Source organism: Lissotriton helveticus, chromosome 3_1, assembly GCF_964261635.1.
Source record: "Lissotriton helveticus chromosome 3_1, aLisHel1.1, whole genome shotgun sequence".
Lineage (NCBI taxonomy): Eukaryota > Metazoa > Chordata > Amphibia > Caudata > Salamandridae > Lissotriton > Lissotriton helveticus.
The window spans coordinates 1727013221-1727029480 of record NC_136061.1 but is presented as its reverse complement, the minus strand read 5'-3'; the positions used below and the strand labels follow the sequence as shown (position 1 = coordinate 1727029480).

Sequence of the window (16260 nt, the reverse complement as noted above, 5' to 3'; positions counted from 1 at the left end):
GTAGGGTCATGCTGGGGGTAGTGTTTTAGGGTTAGGGTTGTGTTGTAGTGTTTGCGTAGTGTAGGGTCATGCTGGGGGTAGTGTTTTAGGGTTTAGGGTTGTGTTGTAGTGTTTGTGTAGTGTAGGTTCATGCTGGGGGTAGTGTTTTAGGGTTTAGGGTAGTGTTGTAGTGTTTGCGTAGTGTAGGGTCATGCTGGGGTGTAGTGTTTTAGGGTTTTGGGTAGTGTTGTAGTGTTTGCGTAGTGTAGGGTCATGCTGGGGGTAGTGTTTTAGGGTTTAGGGTAGTGTTGTAGTGTTTGTGTAGTGTAGGGTCATGCTGGGGGTAGTGTTTTAGGGTTTAGGGTAGTGTTGTACTGTTTGTGTAGTGTAGGGTCATGCTGGGGGTAGTGTTTTAGGGTTTAGGGTAGTTTAGTTGTTTAGTGTATGCTAAAGGCATATTCGTTCTAAAAGTTTTCGTTATTTTAATTTGCGGCCTAATAGTACATGCGGGATTTTTTTTGCGGACTGATGGTATGCGGGATTTTGTCATATATTCGCTAATCATACTTTCTATGGCAAAATTAACCACCTCATTTTGTTCCTTTTTAAATTAAATGTTTTAAGAGTTACCACTTTATTCCAATCAAGATGGCTTCAGGTGTGCCATACCTTTGTAATAAGTAGGACTGTTAGCACTCTAGTTGTTCTTTAGAACACTCTGGGACATTCTGTCATTGGGCTATAGTTGGGCTACATCTGGCTGATATTTGGGCTACATTTGTTTTTTTTGTCTCTGGTGGCCATCTTTGGGCTACATTGGGCTACATTGGGCTACATTGGGCTACATTTGGGCTCCAACATATATATAGCCCAATGTAGCCCAATATATATTTTTCAAAGTTAATTTTCGTAAAAACCACTGGAGCCTATATCTTGTGACATAGCAAAGGCACATCGGGCTACCAGTCCCTACAATTTTGCCAAGTTTGGTGTAAATCCATTCAGCCGTTCAGGCTAAAAGTGAGGCCAACCGCCCTATGGAAAATTGCATGGGAAAAACACGTTTTGGGACCCCCCTTTTTTCTCGGCCCCCCCTTGACGAAACCCCCCCAAATTTTCAGGGGCTGCTCAGAAACAAAATGTTCCATTTCCCTGAAAATTTCAGCCAATTCTGTCCTCAAACGCCAAAGTTATTCGACATAGAATTTTCAAAAATCCCTTAGGAAAAAAATCCTAACTATATATACCTACTGGCTATCGCCAGTAGGTAATATATATATATATATATATATATATATATATATATATATATATATATATATATATTCACCGATACAGGAAGCCCCAAGGAGTGAAGCCGCAGACAGATATTTAGTTCTTCGTTTTATTTGGCAGCTTGCAAACAGGCTCTGCACAGAACTGGCAACCAGCGAATTAGAACACTACACCAGACGCGTTTCAGGAAAGGTATTCCCTTCATCAGTGGCAGTGTTGCAGCAAAATGACGGGGCAAATGTTCTCGCGCTCATTTTATTTCAAAGTACCTACCGCAGTGGGCGTGGCCAACACCATGGCCTCCTGGTACATGTAGTGCGTCGAGGTCCTCCCAGGTGGGCATGCTCCGTGATTAAAGTCAATAACACAAAATTAAAACCACAGTGGGTTGGTGCTTAAGGGCTGTGCTGAAAACTGTCCCGCTTTAGTGCCGTCAAATGCGAACTTCATGACAGCAGCTCACCTGCATGATCGTTGTCATACTGCCTCCTTCATGCCAAAACCCCGACGTGCTTCGGCCAGGACCCACACCACAGCAGTGGGCTGCTCTCCGCGGCAGGCAAGGCCGCAAAACATTCACCGATACAGGAAGCCCCAAGGAGAGAAGCCGCAGACAGATATTTAGTTCTTCGTTTTATTTGGCAGCTTGCAAACAGGCTCTGCACAGAACTGGCAACCAGCGAATTAGAACACTACACCAGACGCGTTTCAGGAAAGGTATTCCCTTCATCAGTGGCAGTGTTGCAGCAAAATGACGGGGCAAATGTTCTTGCGCTCATTTTATTTCAAAGTATCTGCCGCAGTGGGCGTGGCCATCACCATGGCCTCCTGGTACATGTAGTGCGTCGAGGTCCTCCAAGGTGGGCATGCTTCGTGATTAAAGTCAATAACACAAAATTAAAACCACAGTGGGTTGGTGCTTAAGGGCTGTGCTGAAAACTGTCCCGCTTTAGTGCCGTCAAATGCGAACTTCATGACAGCAGTTCACCTGCATGAGCGTTGTCATACTGCCTCCTTCATGCCAAAACCCCGACGGGCTTCGGCCAGGACCCACACCACAGCAGTGGGCTGCTCTCCGCGGCAGGCAAGGCCGCAAAACATTCACCGATACAGGAAGCCCCAAGGAGAGAAGCAGCAGACAGATATTTAGTTCTTTGTTTTATTTGGCAGCTTGCAAACAGGCTCTGCACAGAACTGGCAACCAGCGAATTAGAACACTACACCAGATGCGTTTCAGGAAAGGCATTCCCTTCATCAGTGGCAGTGTTGCAGAAAAATGACGGGGCAAATGTTCTTGCGCTCATTTTATTTCAAAGTACCTGCCGCAGTGGGCGTGGCCATCACCATGGCCTCCTGGTACATGTAGTGCGTCAAGGTCCTCCCAGGTGGGCATGCTCCGTGATTAAAGTCAATAACACAAAATTAAAACCACAGTGGGTTGGTGCTTAAGGGCTGTGCTGAAAACTGTCCCGCTGGGAAATAAAATGAGCGCGAGAACACCTCCCACTTAAAAATATGAGCCCTCCAATGGGCGTCTCGAATGAGTCTGTGTTGGTTTGTGGGTCTTGTAGTGTGTGCTTCAGTTATGTGCCGCTGTCTGAGATGTTTCAAGCCCACCAATGGGCCTCCACTCGCACATCCGGCTTGTCCATCCTCCATGGATGCCTCCACATTGAGACTCCGTGATTCGGAGTTCTTTGGCCCCAAATTTCCGGGTGGGGCATCTCCCGTGGCTGGGAGGTCGCGTATAAATCAAAACTCCAAGGTTCCCACCTGTTGGAGACGCACTCTGACATTCACTGCAGCAACCTTCATGAGATAAAAGCCGGATCGGCGGGCGGATCCAGTTTACAGCATGCCTGTCAATTCATGCCGGACGCGTTTCATGCTCAATGCACTATTCAGCGGCGCAACAGTCATTTTGGCATAGAGGCCACACCTCCCACTTAACAGTATGAGCCCTTCAATGGGCGACTCGAATGATTCCGCATTGGTGTGTGGGTCTTGTAGTGTTTGCTTCAGTTATGTGCCGCTGTCTGAGATGTTTCAAGCCCACTAATGGACCTCCACTCGCATATCCAGCTTGTCAATCCTCCATGGATGCCTCCACATTGAGACTCCGTGATTCGGAGCCCGTGGCCCCAAATTTCCCGGTGGTGCATCTCCCGCGGCTGGGAGGCCGTGTATAAATCAAAGCGCCAAGGTTCCCACCTGTTGGAGACGCACTCTGACATCCACTACAGCAACCTTCATGAGGTAAAAGCCGGATCGGGAGGCAGATCCAGTTTACAGCATGCCTGTCGATTCACGCCAGACACGTTTCGTGCTCATTGCACTCTTCAGTGGCGCGACAGTCATTTGGACATAGAGGCCACACCTCGCACTTAAAAATATGAGCCCTCCAATGGGCGACTCAAATGAGTACGCGTTGGTTTGTGGGTCTTGTAGTGTGTGCTTCAGTTATGTGCCGCTGTCTGAGATGTTTCAAGCCCACCAATGGGCCTCCACTCGCACATCCGGCTTGTCAATCCTCCATGGATGTCTCCACATTGAGACTCCAGGATTCGCAGCTCCGTGGCCCCAAATTTCCAGGTGGTGCATCTCGGAGGCCGTGTATAAATCAAAGCTCCAAGGTTCCCACCTGTTGGAGACGCACTCTGACATCCACTGCAGCAACCTCATGAGGTAAAAGCCGGATCGGCGGACGGATCCAGTTTACAGCATGCCTGCCGATTCACGCCGGACGCGTTTCGTGCTTATTGTACTCTTCAGCGGTGCGACAGTCATTTAGGCATACAGGCCACACCTCCCACTTAAAAATATGAGCCCTCCAATGGGCGACTCGAATGAGTCAGCGTTGATTTGTGGGTCTTGTAGTGTGTGCTTCAGTTATGTGCTGCTGTCTGAGATGTAGCAGGACGGTGTGATAAAATCACTTCTGCCTATTGATGCCCATCCAGAAGAGATGTAGATAGTATGAAGATCAGATTAGCAGAAGGACTGTAAGGCTACTAGAACATTCCACCTACTAATGTTCTAAATAAAAATGGGAGACACATGAAAACAAACATTTGCATGTTGGAGCTCCGGACTTATACCAGCCATTATAAGTCTGGAGCTGCTCCATTGTCTTTAATGGAGCTCTCAACATTTTGATGTTCTAATATAGACTTATAGCCTGCCGTAGCGAGCTATACCAGCCATTCGGGGCTCGGGTCTTTAATGCGAGAGCGGGACTTTAATGACCGGTATAGCCCAGCTATGAACGGCTATAAGGCTATTAGACCATTCTGCCATAGAGGGCAGAATGTTCTAACAAAAAAACAAAGGTCTCACGGAGCCCAAGGGGGTGTTCACAGCAACAGCTATGATCTACAACATTAGAATGTTGGAGCTCCGGGCTTCTACCTGCCAATAGAAGCCCGGAGCACTCCATTGTTTTAAATGGAACTCCCAATATTCCAATGTTCTAATTGTATTTATAAAGCACTTCAACTTCTGATGCGGCATTGTAGCACTTTATGGTGAGTAGCACACTACTCTGGGACCACTATATTAGTGTTTAGCTTAATATTTTTTGGTTAGTGGTTTTAGTCCTGTGTTCTCAAAGCTGACTCATCTCTGCAATCTAAAGGTATATTTAAGGTCCATTGAACTGTTGATATTTGTACTTCTAGCTCTTTGAAGTCTTCATTTATCCAAGGAAGTTTCCTCTTTCTTTATGGGCTGCTCTAGCATTTTTAGGCAAAGTATTTTGACAAAGGTTGTGGTTAGCCAACGTAAAGTTTATTTTCGTAGCTTATTGTCTTCGGTTACGAGCATTTAATTTTAATTAGTTGCACTTTCAGGTATTCCATATTCAACTTGTTCCTAAGGCTGCAGGAAGTCTTCAAAGGATGGTGAGTTCTTTGATATTTTTGGATGGAATGCTATCCCAGAAGAAGATTAGGTAGTGATTGGTCCCAGTGACTGGAGAGTTTCCACCGAGTCTAATAACATCTGGTTTGCAGAAAACGAGTCTTCACCATTGGCCTGCTGTGTGGGTCAGCCTGGTGACAATCTGAATTATGTTGTCTGTGGTCAATCTTGATAAAATTGCATTTGATTGAGAAATTCTAGGTATTCCAAAACAGAATTTTACATCAACCAGGAATCATAGGTAAGAGTGAATGTGGAGCATGTCTGATATTGTGTCTATGAAGGCATCTGTTAAAGATCCATATTGGAAGGAGATCCACAACTAGAGGAAATTGCAGGTGAAAGTAGAACTGGGTACACTCCAAACAAGAAGTTCTTTACATCAATGCATTACAATATTGTCTGTTTTTGTGGCTGTTGTGCTTTTCTTGAAGACAGCTGCTACTGCTGCTCCCTTCTTCCCTTGGCTATTATGAATGATGCATCAATATCCCAGAGGAATTGCTTTCTGTAGTACTGGAGGCATATCTCCTGCCAACTGTGTTTCTGTTCTGAATAGTAGGTCTGGCTTTGAGCCAGACAGTAAGTCAAAGATCTTGTGATTGTTTTTGCTCATTGACTGAGCATTGATCAGCATGCTACTGAGATGCAGTACAGTGTATTTACAGCAAAAATGCAATTGGGCCATCTTAATAATTGTACGTTCCTTCGTGGCCATCATGAATACGTCATGGTCAATAGGCAAGTGTCTTTCTTCATGTGAACTATTTATTTATTTTACTCTATTATATTGAGCTGCGAATCATCCCCAAGGAGGTCTCTCGGCGCCTGAGAAGTGGTCATTTAATGAACAGAAGAATCTTAGAACAGCCAGGTCTTAAGCAATTTTTTGAATCGGGACAGGTTGGAGCAAGCACAGATCTCATCAGGGAGGCTGTTCCAATGAACCGGGGCTAGATGAGAAAAAGTCCTATTCCCATTTTGGCTTTCTTAATGAGTGTAATGGAACCACTTGAGTGGCTGAGGGTTTATAGATAGCTTGACGCTGAGTTATCCTGTATTAAGGCTGTCACCGTAGCAAACAAGGAGACTTAAAAAAGATTTTCTAAGGATCGTTATTAGAGGGTGAGTAAGAATCGTTGTCTGCCTGTGAGATAATTGGTGGAAGGGTGGGGTTTGAGGGTATATTGTTGTAAAATTGAGAACTTTTGCGTTGGAAGTAAGGCTATACATAGCTTGCAACGGGGTAAGTGCTTGTGTTGGTATATTTGATGAAGGTGGAGGAGCTGTGAACCAGGGGTGGGGGAATTACTTTATTACCCTGAAAGATGCAGTTGAAGATAGGGAGATTGGCGGAGGGTGTGATTATGACTAAGTTATAGGATGTGGCTGGTTTGTAGAAGGGTGAGAGGTGCTGTGGTGTTTATTGGCAGTGTACGGAGGGTGTGATTGTGACTAAAGACTGGTAGGAGGACAGTTGGTAGGAGTTTGGGTGTGATATAGGTAAGATAAATTGTGTCATGCTGTCTGCGAGAGGATGGGTTAGAGATTAGGTCTCTGAATGTGTGTGTTAGATAAGATATATACTAGTTTTTGGTTTTGGAGATCCAAGTGTTGACTGTTCAAGCTTAAAGATGTCTGTGGTGAAAGTAGTTTACTCTTGCTTGTATTATTTAAAACTGGAATTGCCTGAGGCTTAACTTGTGATTGAGAGAGATGTGAGAAATGCAAAATAGTAGTGATGCTGTGACCTTTTGTGATGGCTGGGCCTGGGCCGGGTATTGTAAAAGGAGATGTGTGGAATGTTAGAAGAGACCGAGGAGCATGAAGGGGGTGTAAATGTGATCAAGGAAGTAAGGTGGAGTAGTAAGAATGACGGGCAGTGATAGTTTACGGAGAGTATTATTAAAGGGCAACAATGCGTGTAGGATTGACATGGCAGTAGTGGGTAGTGTTGCGAGAAAGGGAGGACTGAATAGGAATTGGGCAACAGAGGCTGAATATGGTGAGGTAAAATGGTAAGAATGATTCCTTAGTCTTATAGACTGCATGAGGGGTTGTACTGACAGGCGAGAGTAGGAAGGGTCGATGGGAGTATTCATGCATGGGATGGGATCATAGGATTTCTTGTGAATAGGTAATGGGGAGTTAAAGATGTCCTAAGGGGGTGGTTAGGAGTGTACTCTGAGTGCTATCCTGAATTTCGAGGTAATGAAATCAGAACACTCTTGTAAATTAATATCCAACCTAAACCGCGCTGCGCAGCTTCGCATTTCCAGGTCAGAGGTTTCCACCAGATTTCCACCAGACCTTGGAATAAGCCTTTTATCCCAACAACCTGCTATAAGCATGCACTTTCTACAACTTTTATATTCCAGAATGCCTCCCTAGTTGAGGATACCCTATAGGTGTCTCTGGGTTTATAACCTCAAGGACCTCACTGAAGTGGCCATGCGTTCACGGCTCACTGATAAAAGTGGGACATTCGTAAAGCGCCTGTCACTTTTGGGAGCTGGATGTGAAGCGATATCTGCTAGGACCCTGCTTGCCTTCAGGGAGCGTCCTCGGGCCACACTAAAACTGGGTGATGTTTGACTGGCGTACAGTGAACAGTGAGCACAAGGTGGCAAGGCTTGGGAGGGGAAAGGAGGGAACGGGTTGGGGTAACGGTGGAATGAGAACAACTATTTTAAATATCACAGAGCCTTATAAAGGGCCCAGTGCTCTGCATCCTGCGGCAGGGCCCAGCACAGTGTGACCTGGTCCACTCCGCATTTCACTCTGGCTGAGCCATTTCTCCCGCATCCCTTTCTAAATTACCCTACATCCTTGCCGTGCACGGATGGTACCTCCTTGTTAAGCAGTGCTTAATTTGAGCTGGTGGTTCACGGTGCTTAGCACCAGCACTTAATTGTTAACACCAGCACTTGTGACAGTCGTGCCACAAGGTTGTGCACTGTCTGGCTAACTTAGAGATGAGCACAACAGCAGTTAATTATTATTTCAATATAGATTAAAAATTACTATTATCTGCCGCCCAAGCCATTCTTATAGCTTTATGGCCTGGAATAGTCTGAACTGTCACACTTGTAGGAGTGTCATGGTTAGTGGTTGTGTTGTTACTGTCATTGGCAGCATGACAGGGGCAATGTGTAGTAAATGTAAATGTATAGGCATTTATATAGCGCACTACTTACCCGTAGGGTCCCAAGGCGCTTCGACCGCTGCGAAACCCTTCCTGGCTTCCCTGAGAGATGGTCCCTTAATGGGTATCTCCAGGGTGAGACCAGGCATCCCCGGCGGTCTGGTGGGGCCGTTAGTGAAGATGAGGCAAGCTAATGCCCAGAGTTGCCGAGTGTGAACGCTGATCAGAGTGGGCACCGAGGCGAGAGAATTATCGAGTCCGCTGACCCTGGTCCAGAAACCTGCCGCGCCGGGAATCGAACCCTGGTCCCGGGCCGTCCTCTGCTCTCGGGTCTGCCGCCTCAACCAGTGAGCCACACTACTTCACAACTGCACAACTTCACTAGTACAAGCTGCAGTGGCCTCCTGAGAGCCCTAGCACTTATTTTTTCACAAATCAAGCACTGGTGTTAAGTGACTGCTGCAGTACAGCATGCATGCATACTAGCCATACGTCACTGCTTGTGGGGTTTCGTGGCCGCGTGTATCCATCAGGAGGCTCGAGAGCGGCCACGCCCTGCCTGCTCAAATCAAGGAGAGGCCTGAAAACGGGCCTTTTAGCCCCATGGCTGCAGGCGAAGACCAGCTTCCACGCCACACACTGGCGCAGTGTTGACTCATTTTATAAAGTTTCCATGATGGTGACCGTCCGCGTTTTTTCCAAGGAATAAGGACATGGAAACCCCAAAGCACAGAGCACTTCAGTGGGAGGAAGAAGCGGTACTTGCACACTCTTGCACCACAGCTCCATCAGTATCATCATCACCTCATCACAGGCCCATGAGAGCCTGTTCACAGCAGAAACATTAACAAGGCGGTCACAGCCAAGCCCTGGGTTCTCAAGACAGCGCCATGCACGTTGGCCTTTGGGACAGGCGCCCTTTCCACACACGAGTGCTGCTTTAGTGTGGACCCCTGCAGACTGGCACAACAGCAAGGAGAGTGTCTCTAGCCCCATCCATCTGCAGTACCCTTATCCCTACCTACAGCAGAATATTACATCTCTGCTTCTCCCATAAGTGAAACGTATTTGTTGCGAGTGGCAGGTGTTGTGAAGCTCGATTTCTTGCCGTAATGACTTTTGAATTCACCACTTTCCATCTTCACTCCTAACACCAGGCTTCGCCACCTGTTTGTCCCTTTGACAAGGTCTTGGAGGACAGTGCACATATGAGCTTGGAGGGGACAACCTGTAGCTGAATTTTTGAAACAAGAAAGATAAACCTAGACATGGTTTCCCTGGAGACTGCTGCCTCTCGGGGTTCCGTCTTCTCATGAGTGCCGAGAGAGGAAAATGTCAGATCCGTAAAAAACAGGATCTGGAGGCTCAACTAATACATCCACCCCAGAGATCCGTGCTTAACCCATCGCCCCTGATTCAAATCTTGTCACGCCTGCTCAGCATTTCATCTATCCGAGAGTGATAAAGTGCGTACCACTGAGTTGAGTAACAATTTTCTGTCAGCACCAAGAGGCATTCTTAAGGGTAAGCATTGCTCTTTATAAATGTTCATATTATGTTATGTTGAGTTAGGGCATGCATACACCTATGCACAAAAGTTAACACCACACTAAACCACAGCCACAATCATAGCTAAACCAAAGAAAACTTTGATGTCTTGTTCTACTACGGTCCATGCTATGGTTGTGTAATTTGGAATTTGTGACATCGTGTAATCAGATAAATAGTGATTTTTTTATATATAAATGGAAATATTTTAGTAATATTTAAAACAACGAGACTTTTTCATTTGTAAATTTTTCTTTACAATTATTTTCTGTGTTTAACTTTTGACTTTTATTTTAAAAAAAGATATAGTTTTACATTATGATTTAAAAAATATATATATATATATTTTTATGCCATTTGTTTTCTATGATTTCATTATTTCGATTTTATGTCGATTTTATTATTTGGATAATGAATATTGTGGGTATTTTTTGGTCCTAGGTGTAATTAATGTTATATAAGTAATAGTTTATAGAAAATGTTAACATTTTAGTTAAATGTCAATAATATTTCATGATAGTTCGATAGTTCGATAGATAGATAGATAGATAGATAGATAGATAGATAGATAGATAGATAGATAGATAGATAGATAGATAGATAGATAGATATGACCTCCTTAAAGGCCAATATTTTATATTATATATTAAATATGATACTCCCAAAATCAAGCACTTTCCCCATTGAGGTGAAGTATGAATTGGGAGTAGTACATTTTACCTCTGCAAAATCCAACACTTTCCCCAATGTGGGTAAGTTTTGACTGGTAGTACTACTGACCATCCCAAAGTCCAACATTTTCCCCAATATGGCTATCTTTAGAATTGGAATAGTAAATCTAACCACCTCAAAGTCCAACACTTTCCACAATGTGGCTAGGTTCCGAGTGGGAATAGTAAATATGGCAATTGCAGGATTCAACACTTTCCATAATGTGGCTAGGTTTAGAGTAGAAATAGTAAATAAGGCAACTAAAAGGTCTAACACTTCCCCTAGAGTGGTTAAGTATGGATAGGGATCTTTACAATCCCCCACCACAAAAGTCCAAAATATTTCCCAGTGTTGCTAAGTTTCGAGTGGGGTTAGGAAGTAAGTCCCCCTGCATAGTCAGACAATTTGCCCAATGTGGTTAAGTTTGGAGTGGGAATGGTAAATCTGACTCCCTCAACGTCCAACACTTTGTCCAATTTTAGCTAGGTTTGGAGTGTAAAGAGTAAATCTGAAAACCACAAAGTGCAACACTGTCCCCCATGTGATGAGGTTTGGAGTGGAAATAGTAAATGTAACCCTCTTAAAGTCCAATGATTTCTCCAATGCAGTTAAGTATGTAGTGGGAATAGTATATATGACCCTCCCAAAGTCTAACACTTTCCCCAATGTGCTATTGTATGGAGTGGAAGTAGTAAATCACTTATAGACAAATAATTCCAAGATGGTCGCCCTGCACGCAGCAGTCATCCCGAGATTTTTTCAGTTTATTCTTAATTTAAAATTTAAAAAGCCACAGAAAGAGGAAGAAGAGGGAATCTCTAGCAAGCAGTACAAGGCCGGTAGGTGGTGGCAGAGATAACAGCATGGAGATAGGGGACCAAAAACAAGCAAACTGGAATCAAGAGTGCAGCTGCCAGTCTCTTATAAAAAAGATGTACCACAAACATGCATAAAAAGCAGGTGGTATGTGCATTGAAGGTGAGGTGCGACTGAGCAGGGAAACAAAAGCGAGCAGCCAGATAGCAATGTACAGCTGCTGGGCTCTAACAAAAATAATATAAAAAATAAGTTGATAAAAAAATAGAGGAGCCGTAAGAGGGTAGAGAGTAAGGAAAGCGATCCACTCTGCAAAGTGCAGCAAAGTAAAGTAAAAAAAAGTAATCCCCTTAAGTCAGTAGTGTAAGCATGCAAGTCAACCAATAGAAATTACTGTAAAGAAACTATACCCCAGGGTGGAACAGTCAGAAGAATAAAGAAGAAAGCCATTGAATAAGGAACATTGAAATAAGATATACAAAAAGGCCATCTAATCATGAGCAAGGGGCTGACTCTAATCCCACTCTTTGTAAATTGTACTATAAACAATATATTTTAGACAGCAGATAGCTAAAGCTGTCTGTCTGGCGTGACCTAAAAAATGAGCAAGAAGTGGGATGAGGAGGTGGAGGAATGTGAGGGAGGAACGAGAAGGAGAGGTGTAAGAAAATGGTAAACAAAGCAAGTGATTTGGAGAAGGGGTCTTCAGAGAGAAAAGAAAAAACAAGGAACAATACCGCAGCTTGTAAGGAAGCGTGAGATAGGAAAAAATGAGGATTTATGTAATACTTTAAGGAACACAAACTTATAGAATGCAATTTGGAGATAAAAGAAGTCATTCTTGGAGATTTTGAGGAACGATGTGAGGAGAAAATAATTTTTAAGAATGACATTCTAGAAGTTTATTTTTCTCACAGATAATATACAATCTATGTACATTCTTTCCAAATCGTCAAAGAGCATATACATCCCAATACCAGACCCTGTAGCTTTCCAGCAGTTTGGCAACGTACCTATTTTGTAGTAGCCATGAAGAGATACACCACTCTCTTTTACATTGGCCACGTCCAGAGATTGGTCCACCAGAAGCAGTACACTCATCGCCTGGGGGAACAGAAAAGGTAATCAGTGGATACATAAAATCTGGCAAAACTTGTTCCTCCAAGTAATTGGTACTGATTACACTAAAAACAAGGGAACTGTTATTCAGTCAGTCTCCAGGCCAGTACTGAGACCAGGATGAATGTCTCTCCTGAAACACAGGCAGTACACTTATGGCTATGCCCATTCCAGGCTCTAGCTCACACACTCAGGTACTGCACACACGATCCCATGCAGCTCTTTCCATTTGCATAACACACACACGTATGCTCGTACCAATGTGTACTCTCAAATAGCATGCCGCATATCTCCACTTTCCAAAAAGAAGACAAAGGCAGAATCTCTACCCTTAGGAGTCACAGAAGTCATACAGTTAAGTCATCATGCACTCAAGGAAGCAAAGCGTTTGAATGAGAAACAGCAGCACCCTTCCCAAACAATGTGTCTCACCACACTCCGGGGCGACACTACCAGGAAGGAATGCAGAACCCCTTCTTGGTTTCCATTTACTCACATAAAACTCAGTTGTATCTGGATATATATACAGGTAACATTCACTCAAATGGAGAACCGTAGATAGAGATTTTCTAGGATTCCATACACCAAGAATATTACTAATTGGTATGTGAACCTAAGAACTCATAGCAGGGCATCACAAAGGGAATGACTACTCTTAGAAGGCACTGTAGCGACCGCTACCCGCCCCTTGGACCATAACATCTTCCATAAATGCAAATACAATAAGTGCATGCCACACGAAGCACAGGCTGAAAACATAACAATTCACATTCGAACACAGAGCTGTGATACTCAATAAATCATGATATGGACCCACAGTATGACATAACATACTGTTGACCACATGGGCTTACCTGCTCACTTGCTACCTCTCGGGCAAAAAAAAAAAGGAAACTTCCATGTCTCAACCAGGTCGTTCTTGCCCACTAATAAGCTGATGACACCTCACTACACCTTAGAGTGTTACTGACTAAGGGCCCGATTCACAGAATGAACTTAAGACTAAATCCTAAACTTACTACTATTTGGCATTCACAGAATGCACTTACTACTTTCGGGATTCACAGAGTGAACTTACTACTTTCGGGATTCACAGAATAAAAGTACTACTTTCGGTGTTCACAGAATAGATTTAAGACTACTAACTTTACGTCCACACTCGGGCCGGAAATTCTGTCCCTGAGGCGGAGCTTCCGGCTTGGGGGCAGAGCTTGCAGCCCGGAGGCGGAGCTTGCGGCCCAGAGGCGGAGCTTGTGGCCCGGAGGTTGAGATTGCGGCTTAGAGGCGGAGCTTCGGGCCCGGAGGTGGGGATTTAGCCATGGCTGAAATCTCCAACTCTGGGCCGCAAGCTCTGCCCCCAAGCTGGAAGCTCCACCTCCGGGCCGGAAACTCCGCCTTTGGGCTGGAATTTCTGGCCCGAGTGCGGACGTAAACTTAGAAGTCTTAAATCTATTCTGTGAATACCGAAAGTAGTACGTTCATTCTGCAAATCCCGAAAGTAGTAAGTTCACTCTGTGAATCCCGAAAGTAGTAAGTGCATTCTGTGAATACCAAATAGTAGTAAGTTTAGGATTTAGTCTTAAATTCATTCTGTGAATCGGGCCCTAAGAAAATGTATTAACAAAGCCCAAACAGTGTGCTTACAGATGTCACTGCTGTGGAAATCCAAGCTGTATCTCTCCTACCAACCTTAGGGCCACCATCCATGATCTCGTCTTATCACAAATTGATCGAGCCAATCCACTACTCCCTGGCCTCTCGTAGTCCTCATTGACGCCATCCAAAGCTGTACTTCTTGTAACTATCGTAATATGCACAGACATGTTCGCCAAGCATGACAAACGCATGTTTTGTGCTTATCTGCCTGTGGAATTTTTCACGACTCACATCAATTCTAACACCAAAAAGAGATAGTTCACAAACTGGGGTAGCATAAGGCAATATCAAGTATAAATTCAACACACAGAACTCTGGGAGTGGGCCGTGGGCCCGAACTCCCTCACTGCTAACCAACGCAATCTGGACACATCATTCGAAATAGGGTGTAGGAGCTCCAGCATGCAGTTCTATATGGAATTCTGGATCTCTGCAAAGTAGTACATGATCTGTAACTAGTTGATGTATATAATACAGCAGTTTCCATGGGGATGTTGCAACTTAAACATGCTATAATATGCAAGGAGCATGACTGTTTTTGATTTTCTTTCCATCCTTCACAGAAAAGATAACACTTCCTGGGCTAAGTGTGAGATTAGACCCCTCTTTGCAGTCTTTAACCTTTTCTTTCTTTCCACATGTCAGGTGGGGGTGATGCCGAACTGCAAACAAATTGAAGAGGCTTTCCATTTTTTCACAGCCTTAAAGCACAGCCCTCTTATATAGGAACACAAGGCAGACACATGCGCGCAAGGTGGGAAGGGACTGAAATCAGTGGTCGAAGTTGGGGGGATCCGAGGGGCATTGTTGTGGCCATACTTTTTTAATTTCAGAAAAACAGTTCCTTTACATTTTTCCAAAAAGCGCCCGTCCTGAGACAGGTAATTCTGACAGCTGAATTGCAGTAACAGCTCCTGGAGGGGAGGGCAGGGTAGGGGGGAGTAAACTCCGGCATATGGCTGAACAGAGGTAAGTACATAAATAAATAAATAAATGCAACAAATGTATTTATTTATTTACATTACTCTGGTCAGCCGTGAGCCAGAGTTTACTACCCCAACCCTACCCCTACCCCGCCCCGCCCCGTCACGTCCCATCGCCCCACAGCACTCCCTCCAGGAGCCGCTACTGCTGAAATGCTTCAGCTGACGTGAGACTTCTGTGCAGTGAAACCGAGGGAGGAGCAGACAGCTCAACAAGCCTGACAGTTACCAAAAAAAACTTCTTCCTGGCGACACATTTTTTCGTTTTGAGGTTTATTGTAAGGGAGCTACCAGTTAAGCTGTGAAGTGCATGCTTTTAAAAGACAGTTAAGAAAAAAGACTGCACTATTGATGTCTGCAAAAAAAATCTATATTTTGCAAGCACTTTTTTTATCTTAAACCATTTTGCACATTCTGTAGCAGCCTAGCTTATACTGTGTGTAATGCAAGTTTCAAATACTAACTTACATATCTTGTATTTAATTTTCATTGAAGCTGTTCATTATTTTATATGTAGTTACCAGAAGGGGAAATATCACACAGTAAGAGAATATTTGGGGGCATATTATCAAGAAACGGTGTAAAAATTATCGCTGCTTTAGCGGCAGAAAACTGCCGCTAAAGCGGCGATAATGGGCTTGATAATATGCCCTTGTGAATTCCCATAGAAGCTCATGTTCTGGTGTGGACATGGGCTTCTATTGGAATTCTCAAGGGTATATTATCAATCCCATTATCGCCGCTTTAGCGGCAGTTTCCTGCTGCTAAAGCGGCAATAATTTTAACGCCGTTCTTGATAATATGCCCCTTAGTTTTTTAGCCACACCCGCTTGCTCACTCACCCCTCCCACTTGCGCGCAGCATTACAGTTGTTATACATTTTTTTAATGCATTTGGCCGTCTGACTGAAGGTGAGACAGACTGAAGGTGTACGCAGCTCCGTGTCGGCGTACTTTGTCTAGCACAAATGTCTACTTATGAGCATGACGCTGACAAGTACAAACATGGACTCTAGGTTACTCCATACTTCCCTCTTGCTCATCCCGATCATGGCACCAGGAATAAGAATGTGCAGACCAGTGGTGTGTTTGCGTTCATGTGCTGCCTCAG

At 44.3% G+C, this 16260-nt stretch overlaps 1 protein-coding gene across 1 annotated transcript in view; it reads right to left on the bottom strand.

Moving 5' to 3' along the window:
* Positions 1-16260, bottom strand: part of LAPTM5 (lysosomal protein transmembrane 5) — a 169040-nt gene that overhangs the window by 64892 nt on the left and 87888 nt on the right. The window contains exon 2 of the mRNA XM_078682518.1: positions 12406-12496. Coding sequence (XP_078538644.1) covers positions 12406-12496 — 91 coding nt within the window. The remainder of the gene's footprint in view (positions 1-12405; positions 12497-16260) is intronic.